The sequence below is a fragment of the Megascapheus bottae genome, chromosome 14 (assembly GCF_031878675.1).
Source record: "Megascapheus bottae isolate mThoBot1 chromosome 14, mThoBot2.hap1, whole genome shotgun sequence".
Taxonomy (NCBI): Eukaryota; Metazoa; Chordata; class Mammalia; order Rodentia; family Geomyidae; genus Megascapheus; species Megascapheus bottae.
In genome coordinates this window covers 9,669,623-9,682,242 of record NC_143522.1, presented here as the reverse complement: position 1 = coordinate 9,682,242, position 12,620 = coordinate 9,669,623, and the positions used below count along the sequence as shown (strand labels likewise).

Sequence of the window (12,620 nt, the reverse complement as noted above, 5' to 3'; positions counted from 1 at the left end):
ATGAACCCATCTGAGATGTGGACACAGGAACTGGCAGTAGTGTTCACATGACCAATTCACAAACCACTGGCTCCCAGAAATGCCAAGGGAGAAGCTATGTATGTCTTGAGACTTTAAATTCATCTTAAAGATCACATCCAACACATCGATGTAAAGTACAGACTACTAACAGAAAAACAAAGAATAGAGTCCCTGCTTTTACTATGTTTTTCAGGAAAGGGAAGGTTTAATCCCAAAGGCAATTTAAATAATGGTATTTTATTTTTATATATAAATACATGTTCTGAGAAATCTCAGATTTAGTGCATTATAAAAAAAATTAGTGCAGTTTTTTTCATTAAAGTTTTTAGAGCTCAAGGAATAATAAGATACATCTATGTCTGTTCATTATCTCTTGCTATACATTAAACTTTACACTGCTAGGTGCCAAATTGAATACTTTCAATGAGTCTGTTTGTAAAAATCAAGGTCAATGGATTTCATGTTTTCAGATATGACATGGCAATTATTTTTGGCAAAGAAATTAGAAAAATATGAGATCATAGCTTAGAAATAAAGAGTTGATTTAAAGCATAGGCAATACATATGAAAACCTTTTTAAAGACATATTTTAACAGAACTTTATCTTTCATGCAAATTTTTTTCGCTATCTAAATTAAAAAAATATGTTAGCTTTATTTGGAGATGGAGACAGTGAAGGAGTCAGGGTGAAGGGTGAAGGAGAAGCTCTTAACCAAGCCACTGCTCTCAAGTCTCCCACAGAGGACAGAAGTGACCACTATAGGTATAGGTATCTTCTGTTTACTCCCCTCTTTTTTTTTCCAGGGTCTTGGAAAAAAGAGGGAAAGGAAATACAGCTAAAAAATGCCTGCTCATACTTCAGCCCCAAGTTCTAGAACCCCAGTTTCAATTACAGTCACGTATTTATCATCAATCTGAACGAGAAGCACGGCCTTGTCGATGTGGGATCTTGTACCTGGATCTCTGCTGCAAGGCACCCATCGGTGAATCACCTAATGACTCAGAAGAAACAAGTGGTTAGTGATGAAGACTCTGAATGTACCCACCAGCACATCCCTCGGAGCTGGGGGAACAATCCAAACATAAATATGTGAATCAGCTGAGACCATGTAAGTCAGGCTTCCAAAAATCAGAGTTCCTAAGAGGACTTACATGGCCTTCCATTCCCTCTTGAGGACTCCAGTCTTTCCAGCTGTTTCTCCCAGCTTTCAACCGAATTCCTTCATCAGGCCATTGCAGCTCTTTCCTTTTTGACAGATTGATCCCTTCCAGAATTTGACCAGGATCCACAATCTAAATTATAAGTAAGGATCACTTTTAATTCATTTCCCCCTTATAAAAAGTATGATCAAAATGTCTTTCAAAGGACTCTGTCTGAAGTTCTCTATTGCCTACAGTAGAATTGTAAAACCACCACCAAATAACTAAAAAGCCACATCCTCAATTCTTTTTCGCCTTTGGGTTAGCCATCTTTCAACAGTATATGTCAGTGCTAATAAAGACAACATATCAATCACTGCTGCAGAAACTGCTTATTTTCTGGGTGGAAGCCTACAGAAACTTTCAACATTCAGAAGTGCTCTAGTTTCATTAGAATCCTTAACTCAACAACTAGGACATAAAAACAAACACAAAACTACAGCATAGGAAGTCTTGTGGGCACACTCACTTGAACTCTGTAAATTACTTCCCCTTTTCTGGCATGTGAACTGTTGGCAGGACTCAAGGTGCTGACTGGCTGGGGGTCAATGGCACTGCTCTGTCCCCCATCTGTCCCCAGAAAACCCACAAGAGTGTGATGCTTGCAGGCAGGGATGCTTTGGCTGGAGCTGCTGGAGGAAGGCAGGCCGTGCTGCACACAGGTCATGCCACTCTGATTGGCAGGGTCCATCTGGTTGACCATGGAGAGGCGAGACTGGATGGATGATGGCAAGTTTCGAAGCGATATCTGGCTGGTGGAAGAGCGCCGACATGGCACAAATCCTGTGGTGGACATCCGGAAAGATGAATGGCGGCTACTATAGCAGTAGGAAGACTGGCTGGCTACGGATGCCCGAGCAGGGGACTGTCTGACCAGGCTTGACTGCACAGAGTGAGCACTGTGGCTAGTGCCTAGAAGAAGCAACAAGAGGCAGCTTCATTCAAAGGAGCAAGGTCTAACTTGGGACTTTTGTGCTTTAGCTTCTAAGACTTTCAATTATTTGGTACTTTTACAGAACTTGCAACTTATGCTTAAAATGTTTAAAGTTACCCAAGAGATAGGTATCTGAGAGCTGTTTTCTTAAATAGATTTTATGATATAGTTGGTCTTTTTTGCTTGTTTGACCACTAGCCTTGAAGAGCCCAGAGTTCAAGCTCCATGACCGACCAAAAAAAAAAAAAGAGAGAGAAAGGGGCGGGGGGGGAGGGGAAGGAAGGTTTATTAGGACATATGGCCTGATCTCATCTACACATGTAAGTTAAAAATGTGAAATTCAGGCCAGGAGTTTAGCCTAGTGGTAGAGTGCTTGCCTAGCATGCACGAAGACCCAGGTTCGATTCCTCAGTACCACATACATAGAAAAAAGCCAGAAATGGTGCTGTGGCTCAAGTGGTTGAGCTCTAGCCTTGAGAAAGTCCAAGGATAGTGCCCAGGCCCTGAGTTCAAGGCCCAGGACTGGCAAAAAAAATGTGAAACTCATTGAAACCAATAGAGTAATGTGGATGCCAGTGGAACGGAAAGGAGATATAGGAAGATGCTAGTCAAAAGGTACCAAATTCCAGTTAGACAAGAGAAGTTGAGATCTTTGTACTGCAAATGACTGACTACATTTAATACTAACGTAGTTTGTACTTTAAAATGGGTAAAATTTTCTTGCTACTAAAAATTACAAATATATGAACTGGCAGACAGATTAACTAGCATAACTGAATAATTTCACAATGAATTCAGATATCAAACATCACCTTCTGTGCCAAAAACATATACAATTTTACTAAGTCATTAGGTAAAGACAATGTTTATTAAGGACCTACAACACATGCCAAATTCTATAGTTACTATTTCACAAAGTCTTTTACTACTCTATCCAATCTCCTTTGCTGATGAGTTATATTGCCTGGAGAGTAACCATTACAGTCATGTTGATGAACATTGATTACTACTGAGTGTTAATTATCAGAAATACTAAATAGCAGATTCTCCTATGTCTTTTTACAAGTGGCTTGATGCGATTCTTATTTTTCCTGCTTTTTTATTTTTATTTTTTTTATTGTCAGGGAAATGTATAGTGGGGTTACAGTTACATTCATCAGATTGCTTCTCGCAATGCACCTACTTTTGTTTTTGTCCCCATTTCTCTCCCCGTAACTCCTCCCAAACATCTTGTTCTCCCCCCTTCCCTTTCCTATTTCAAATAAACAAACATATATCCAACATACCAGGTAACAAAGTCAGATATAGTAATAATATGAGATTAACCAAAGGGCAACAAAGAAGAGAAATAACATAGTACATTAAGAACAATCCACAACATAAAGCTCTTGTTTCCATATCCTAGAAATCCTTCCATTTAGTCTCATCCTATGTGACCTTATGTAATCCTCTGCTACTGTAATCCTCTGCTAGGAGAATCCTAGATGTGTATTAATTATTACAAATGAGGGAAATCATTGAGCCTATGTTCCTTTGGGTCTGGCTTACTTCACTTAATATGGTTTTTTCCAAGTCTTTCCATTTCCTCACAGATGGGGTGATGCCATTCTTTCTGATGACAGCATAGAATTGCATTGTGTATTAATACCACATCTTGTTGATCCACTCATCAACTGAGGGACATCTGGGTTGGTTCCATAGCTTCGCTATGGTAAATAGTGCTGCAAAGAACATCATTGTGCTAGTGGCTTTAGTATGTCCTTGTTTGTGGACGACTGGGTAAATGCCAAGGAGTGGAATTGCTGGGTCTTAGGGGAGCTCTATGTTTAAATCTTTCGAGGAACTGCCATACTGCTTTCCATAGTGGTTGAACGAGTTTGCACTGCCACCAACAGTGTAGCAGTGATCCCTCCTGGCAACATCCCTGCCAGCATCTGTTATTAGATTTCTTGATCATGGCCATTCTAACTGAATTGAGGTGGAATCTCAACATTATTTTAATTTGCATTTCTTTTATGGTCAGAGATGTTGAGCTCTTCTAAATGTGTCTATAGGCCATTCTTACTCCACTTCAGAGAAGTCTCTCTTTAAGTCTATTTTTTCATATATTTTTATTGTAATTAACAGAAGGGTCACATTATATTCACCAGATAGAAGATGCATTACTTCACAAACATTGATACCCTTCCTCATGTCTTGGTCCCCATTTCCCTCCTCCACCCCCGCCCCTCATCTTGTTTTCCCCCTTCCCTATCCTATTTCAAATAACCAAATAAGCATATATACAATATATCAGATAACAAGGTAAAATACTGTAACAATATGAGATAACCAAGGGACAGCAAAAGAGATGAGAGATAACATAGTACATTAAGGACAACAGTCACTCATTATATGGCTTTTGTTTCTATAACCTAGAGGTCCTTTCATTTAGCATTATACTATATGGCCCAGGTTTTGCTCTAATGTAAATCTCTGCTAGGAAAGCCCAAGGTTTCTACTGATTATGACAAATGAGGGAAACCATTGAGCCTATGTTCCTTTGAGTCTGGCTTACTTCACTTAATATGAGGAGGTAAAAGCAGATATAATGAAAACTTTACAAGAAGGAATAGGAGATACACTAGGTCTCCTTGGCACAGGTCGTAACTTTCTCAATAAGGACAAAGAAACACAACAAATCAGAGAAAGTCTGGATAAGTGGGACTGCATTAAACTGCAGAGCTTCTGTATGGCGAAAGACATAGCTAGCAAACTAACTAGAAAGTCTACAGAGTGGGAGAAGATCTTCACTAATCATACAACAAAGGCCTCATATCTAAAATATATCAACAGCTCAAAAAACTGAATCACTCCAAAGAAACAACCATCCCATTAAAAAATGGGCCAAAAACTTAAAGAGTCTTCTCTGATGAAGAAATAAGAATGGCCTATAGACACATTGAAAAATGCTCCATACCTCTGGCCATACAAGAAATGCAAATCAAAACAACTCCAAGATTCCACCTCACTCCAGTTAGAATGGCCAGGATCAAGAAATCTAGTAACAGATGCTGGAGGGGATGCAGCCAGGAGGGATCACTACTACACTGTTGGTGGCAGTGCAAACTCGTTCAACCACTATGGAAAGCAGTATGACACTTCCTCAAAAGACTAAACCTAGAGCTCCCTATGACCCAGCAATTCCACTCCTTGGCATTTACCCAAAAGTCCAGAAACAAGGACATACTAAAGCCACTAGCACAATGATGTTCTTTGCAGCACTATTTTCCATAGTAAAGCTATGGAACCAACCCAGATGTCCCTCAGTTGATGAGTGGATCAACAAGATGTGGTATTAATACACAATGCAATTCTATGCTGCTGTCAGAAAGAACGACATCACCCCATTTGTAAGGAGATGTGATTCTTTAAGTAGTTATGCAAAGGGATTTCAATCCCATGTGTCAGATTATGACACAATGAATCTTGATAACTGCCACCACCCCTTTCATCATTCTTCTTTGACATCTTTCTTTATACTCATCTTCTTCCTGCTTTTTAAAAGCAATGTGCAGATTATCAATTATTCTGAAAATCTGGTTATATGTATGTTTACACCTCAGAATAAAATGAATTAATCAATGTAAGAGCAAAAGCAAGTTTCCAGTTTTCTGGCTGAGCATGTAGCTCAGTGTTATAATACTTATTTGCCTAATATGTGCAAAGCCTTAGGCTGGATCCCCACTGCGGCTAAAAACAGAACAAGCACACAGAATTCTGGTTTTCATTAAGAAGTAAAACAGAACATCTTTAAAGGTGATTGTCTACCCACTTAGAGTCTTAATTCTAATTGTACTGGAATTTATTTTATTTTATTATTATTATTTTTTTTTGCCAGTCCTGGGCTTGAGCTCAGGGCCTGAGGACTGTCCTTGGATTTTTCTCAAGGCTAGAACTCTACCACTTGAGCCTCAGCACCACTTTTTCTAAGTATGTGGTACCAAGGAATCGAACCTGGGTCTTTGTGTATGCTAGGCAAGCACTCTACCACTAGGCCAAACTCCTGGCCCTGTACTGGAATATTTTTAAGTTAGTGTTTTAAAACTTGGTTTGACTGACATGAATGGTAGAAGGAAGAATCATGCTGATCACTATTTCTGATCTATAACAAAGTGATGCAAAACCAGATGAATCCTGACTCCTCCTGTATAATTGATAGACTTGTAGGCCTGCTGAAAACCAATCAGTGAAAGTAACTTTGTGGTCTCAGACAGGGAAACTTTCCTTGAAGAGGATATAAAAGGGGCTGCATGTAGCTGGTGTAGAGTGCTTGCCTAGCATGCACGAAGTTCTGGGTTCAATTCCTCAGTGCCATATACACAGAAAAACCCAGAAGTGGTTCTATGGCTCGAGTAGTAGAACGCTAGCCTTGAGAAAGCTCAACGACAGTGCCCAAGCCCTGAGGTTCAAGCTTCAGGAACAGCAAAGAAGAAGAAAGAAGAAAGAAGGAGGAGGAGGAGGAGGAGGAGGAGGAAGAGGATACAAAAAGCAGAAGACAAACTACTCCTCACAGGAAGAAAATGAAACAGAACAGGAAATGACCATGTTAGTAGAAAAACTGTCAAAGAGCTCAAAGAATATTCAAATCAAATTTAATATGAAAAAAGATAACCAAGTAGAAAAAAATTGCAAACAGACAAAAAAACCTATGAGACAAGAAACCTAAACAGGCACTTCAGAGAAAACAGCTGGTAATCTAAAGCTTCCTAGACCAATGCAAATTAAAACAAATTACAAATACACCACCTCCTAGGTCTACAAGTAGAGAGCTGGGGGGCTACAGGGGATGGAGTAATGACACCGAAAGCTGGGAAGGTCAATGATACAACTATTCCTACTGAAAAAATGTTTGGGGAAGATTTTGTCATTAGTTATAAAGAGATTTACTTGCTGAGCACCAGTGGTCATACCTGTAATCCTAGCTACTCAGGAGGCTGAGATCTGAGGATGGCAGTTCAAAGCCAGCCTAGGCATAAAAGTCCATGAGACTCTTCAGTTAACCACCAGAAAATTAGAAGTGGCACTGTGGCTCAAAGTAGTACAGCACTAGACTTGACCTTTTTTGTTTGTTTGCTTTTGTTTTTTTTTGGGGGGGGGCGTGTTGTTGTAGGACTTAAACTCTGCACCTGGACATTTGTCTCTGAGCTCTTCTACTACTTGAGCCTCAGAGCCACTTCCAGTTTTCTGGTGGTTAATTGGAAATAGTCTTATGGACTTTAGTGCCCAGGCTGATTTTGAACTGTGGTCCTCAGATCTCAGCCTCCTGTGTAGCTAGGATTAGAGATGTAAACCACAGGCACCAGGCTAGCCTTGAGCATTTAAGCTCAAGAGCAGCACACAGGCCCTGAGTTCAAGCCCCATGAATGACAAAAATAGACTTATTCTCATAGATTCTGTCCTAATGATTTCATTTTTAAAGTTTCCAACCTAAGAAAGCAGTAAATGATACAGAAAGACTTACTTAAAGACATTATAACACAGGTAAGACCAAATCATTATCCAACAGGAAAGGTAAATAAAGTATAATAAAGATTATTTATTTTTAAATAGCATTTTCAATCCTTACTATCATCAAGTATTTGTCAAATAAACACAGATCAAGATTTTGTATGGAAATGAGTAAGATAAACAAAAGGGATAATGTATGCCTGAGAGCAAAATATCCTAGTTAAATTGTAACAGACACATTCTATATACTCCTTGTACATACAACCAACTATAAATAATGTATACCACCATAAGAAGCTAATTTATGTGTTACACATAACACTTGGCTTATTATTACCTAGTACTGGAGGATAGGCTGTGACAGGTGGGTGGAGTCCTGTTCCTGATCCCTGCCCAGGATTTCCAGTGTTTCCCTGGGCCATGAGACTGTGGGGATCACTGGCAGTTGTTGCATTGTGACCAGGACAGGAAGTTCCGCCTCCTGTATCAGAATCTTCAATATTGCCACCACTATTACATCCAGCTCCACAACCTTTCCTTAGCCTAGAAACAAATACCAGAGTAGGAAATATTCCAAGATCACTTCAAAATACTTTATTTTTTTCCAGCTATTCTGCACTGGTAATGCTATTGATGTCCACCTTTGAAACTCTACATATTATAATAAAAAAACCAAAGTTTTAAAGAAGAGCTAAAGAATCATATACCTTTTCTATTCACTGCCTCAAATCTTCATAGGTTTCTTCACTGTCATATACTCCCATCTTTTCTATACCCTAATAAAGACTCAAGGTGGCGCTGTGGCTCAAGGAGAAGGGTGATAGCCTTAAGCTGAAGAGCTCAGGGACAACACCCAGGCCTAGAGTTCAAGATCTACCGACAAAAGAAAAAAAACTGTACAAGACTCAGTTGAATATTAAGATCACAGCAGGAAACAGTTCTTGACAGTGTCCTATGACAAATGCAAAAAACAATTTATACTGTTACTCTAGGACATTAAAGAAAGCAGTTGCATTTTTTAAAAGTATTTTTAATGTAAGTGACTAGATGTCTGGAGGTAGGCTGTGACTACCTCAGTTTGGCAATGAAGTCTTACATTCCAGAAAAGTCCAAGTCAAATCAAAACAGCTGGCTATTCTACTTATATGCATTTATCCTAGTGAACAAAAAGCTTAACTTCTTCAAGGTAATTCTAGCATGACATATTTTTTGAAAAGAGAATTTTTTTGAACACTACTTTGTCCATGTTTGAATAAGGATTGACATTAAAATAGTAGAACATTACTCTTTTAAGCACTGGGTATTCTTAGAACAAGGTTTAAAGGTCATATTATTATACCCTGTTTTCCTGGTCTTATCATTATACCCTGTTTTCCATAAACTCTGATATTTAAGAATCTGAATAACTTTTTTTGTTGTTGTTATCAGTCTTGGAGCTTGAATTCAGGGCCTGAGCATCGTCCTTGGGCTTTCTCAAGGCTAGAGCCACAACACCACTTCCGGCTTTTTCTATGTATGTACTGAGGAATCAAACCTGGGCTTTAGTGCATGCTAAGCAAGCTCTCTACCACTAGGCCAAACTCCCGGCCCCTGAATAACTTTTTTTAAAATATATTTTTAGTGTAATTATTAGAAGGGTTACATTATATTCACCAGATAGAAGGTGCATTACTACACAAACATTGATACCCTTTTTCATGTCTTGGTCTCTGTTTCCCTCCCCCCACCCCCACCCCTCATCTTGTTTTCCCACCTTTCCTATCCTATTTCACGTAACTAAATAAGCATATATACAATATGCCTGAATAACTTTTAAGAGTTGAAAATTATTATTTTCTTCATTTAAACAATGATATTCCCATGACTATCTAAAGGGCAGAGAAAAAATTCACATGTATGGGGCCAGGAGTTTGGCCTAGTAGTAGAGTGCTTGCCTAGTATGCATGAAGACCCAGGTTTGATTCCTCCCTTACCACTTACCTAGAAAAAAGCTGGAAGTGGTTCCGAGGCTCAAGTGGGAGCTCTAGCCTTGAGAAAATCTAAGGACAGTGCTCAGGCCCTGAGCTCAAGCCCAGGACTGGCCAAAAAATAATAAATAAAAATAAAAATTCACATGTACTTTTGAACACAACATATTTGAAACTGGTAATGACTAGATTGTTTAAAGAGACAAAAGATTATTGATATTGCACAATCAGGCATTTCAACATGCACGAAGTGCTCCCCCTATTGTTGGAACAGAATGCTAAAATAGAAGACAAACTTGCATGTGTTTCTTATGCTTTCTCTTAATTTTTCCTCTGCTGGCACCAATAGCAAATTCTATAAATAGTGGCAATATGCTGCAATAGAGTAACAAAAAATAAACAAAGAAAACCGAACTATTCAAAGCTGTCAAATACTAAAGAAAGGGGTCTTAACCAGGGTACACATTAGATTTACCTCAGGGATTTTTCTTGTTCTGCAATTGGTATTTGTTTTGTCTTGTTTTGTTTTTAATGCTAGGACTGGGGTTTGAACTTAGGGTTTGTTCCTTAGCTTTTTTTTGCTCAAGGCCGGTGCTCTACCAGTTGAGCTACAGCTTTCCTTCTGGTTTTTTGCTGATTAGTTGGAGATAAGAATCTGTGGAAGTGTGTTTGCTTGCCAGATTTTTGGCTGATGTTGCACTCTTCTACAGAAGTAAAATTTGCCAGCTGGGCACGGTGGCTCATGCCTGTAATCCTAGCTACTTAAGAGGCTGAGATCTGAGGATCAAGATTCAAAACCAGCCCAGCACAAAAGGGCCTGAGACTCTTATCTCCAATTAACCTCTAAAAAACTGGAAATGGGGCTTGGCTCAAGTGGGGTTTGTTCAAGCTCAGTAGCTTTGAGCTGAAGAGCTCAGGGACACCGCCCAGGCAGAGTTCAAGCCCCAAGAGCCAGAGAGAGCCAGAGAGAGCCAGAGAGAGAGAGCCAGAGAGAGAGAGCCAGAGAGAGAGAGAGAGAGCGAGAGAGAGAGAGAGAGAGAGAGAGCGAGAGCGAGAGAGAGAGAGAGAGAGAGAGAGAGAGAGAGAGAGAGAGAGAGAGAGAGAACTTGCCATGTTGAAATAATTCCTTAATGTTGTATTTAGTATTGAGACTCCTATGGTTCTTGAAAAACATGTTATAACACATATCTAAGGACATTTGCTTGCACAATCATTTTATAGTCATACATCAGATCATTGACATTAATCTTTGAATTCCAGTAAGTATTGTTCAAGTCTGTCAATATTCTTTTTTAGAGAAAATAATCACTTTCAGAATCAACTGTTATGGTTTCTATGTGATTTAAATATCTTTCTATCAGAAACAACAGGATGGTCTTTTCCAGTGTCTTTTACACTTGTGAAAGTTACAGACTACTTATTTTTGTAGAATGTGTCTTGGTCTTAATTTTTTTTTAAACCTGTCTTGGGACTTGAACTCAGTGCCTGGGCACGTCCCTGAGCTCAAGGCTACTATTATACCACTTCCAGATTGTTGACAGTTAACTGGAGATAAAGGTCTTATGAACTTTCCTGCTCATGCCAGTTAAATTGTGATTGAACTATGGTCCTCAAATCTCAGCCTCTTGAGTAGCAAAGATTACAGGAGTAAGCCACTGGTACATGGCTGCCCTTGGGCCTTTTTAAACCAGAGTTCTAAGTGAAAACTAAACTCTTACCTCTTTAGGAAATCTGTATTCTCCAAAAAGAATTCATATATAAGATATGTGTTATGAGGCATTGACTCCTAACATTATAGTAAAAACAAATCACCAAAACAAAGCAACAAATCCAAAGGACTTTTCTACCCAGACTGTTTGGACAGCGATCCTTAAGATCTCAAATCTCCCAAGTAGCAAGGACTATTGGCATAAGCCAATAGATCCAGGCTCTGAAGATTTTTTGTTGTTGGTTTGGGGATTACACTCAGGGCCTGGGGTCCACTGTCCCTAAGCCTCTTTGTGCTCAAGACTAGTGCTCTACCACTTGAGCCACAGTCCCACTTTCAGTTTTTGAGTGGTTAACTGGAGGTAAAGAGTCTCATAGGGCATTTTCTGCCCAGCCTGGCTTCGAACTATGATCCTTACTTAGATCTCAGCCTCCTGAGTAGTTAGGATTACATGTGTAAGCCACCTGTGCCTAGTAAGAGTACCTAAGATTTTAAAGGCAAAATACTTAGATTCTATTTCTTGAAGTTCATTTGTAGTAAGTATATTTGTGGCATGACATCTCCATCTTTTTCTACAAGTGACTTAGGTGTATCTTGCTTAGATAAAGGGGGCCAGTATACATGCCACTGAAAACAACCCCATGGATTACCTGTGCCAGGTTGACACTATGAAGTTTCTGATATTTCCTAAGCTGATAGGTCCCCCAAGAATTTCTTTAAGCTGTTCATGGCTGTCCGAGTAAGAAGTTGTCAGAGGTGAGACAAAGATTGGGTAACCAATAGGCTGGTCACAAGATGAGTTTATCATATTCCGGAGAGCTTGCTTCGCATTCTGGATGCTACCTCTCTCTGGGTTACGATTACGTAGAAAAACAAGTTCCTGCTGTTGCCCAGCCCAAAGGCCCCGGACACACTCCTTGTTCACCTAGAAATGAAAACATGCGGAAATTAACTAAGGGCCAAGAATGAAAGTCAGAGAAACACTATGACAATCAGTTGTGAACATAAATAAAGTTGGTTATATTTAAACGAAAGTTTACCAATTTCCTTTGTCCTTAGTAGACTGCTAAATCAAAGAACCTGTAGTACTTTCTCCTTGACTGTCTGGTAAATGTATGAAGTAAAATGTAGTCCATTTAGTTTTTCAGGGGTAAAGATTAAGTTTAGTGAACAAGGTGATGTATTTTTGACAGGAATGAGAGGTAATAACATTTCAACTCAAAATTATGTTTGTAATCTTAGGAGACTGGTTGAATAATGCAGATAAAAATAACATTATAAGCTGGTACAGTTGCTCTCA

General features: G+C 39.2%; 1 protein-coding gene across 3 annotated transcripts in view; it reads right to left on the bottom strand.

Moving 5' to 3' along the window:
• Nucleotides 1-238: 238 nt before the first annotated feature.
• Nucleotides 239-12,620, bottom strand: part of Pcnx1 (pecanex 1) — a 143,847-nt gene continuing 131,465 nt past the window's right edge. For all 3 annotated transcript variants that reach the window (XM_090344398.1, XM_090344399.1, XM_090344400.1), the window contains 5 exons: nt 11,971-12,245; nt 7,983-8,188; nt 1,691-2,133; nt 1,174-1,314; nt 239-1,013 (listed from right to left, as the gene is read on the bottom strand). In XM_090344398.1, coding sequence (XP_090200524.1) covers nt 873-1,013; nt 1,174-1,314; nt 1,691-2,133; nt 7,983-8,188; nt 11,971-12,245 — 1,206 coding nt within the window. In that variant the 3' untranslated portion in view covers nt 239-872. The remainder of the gene's footprint in view (nt 1,014-1,173; nt 1,315-1,690; nt 2,134-7,982; nt 8,189-11,970; nt 12,246-12,620) is intronic.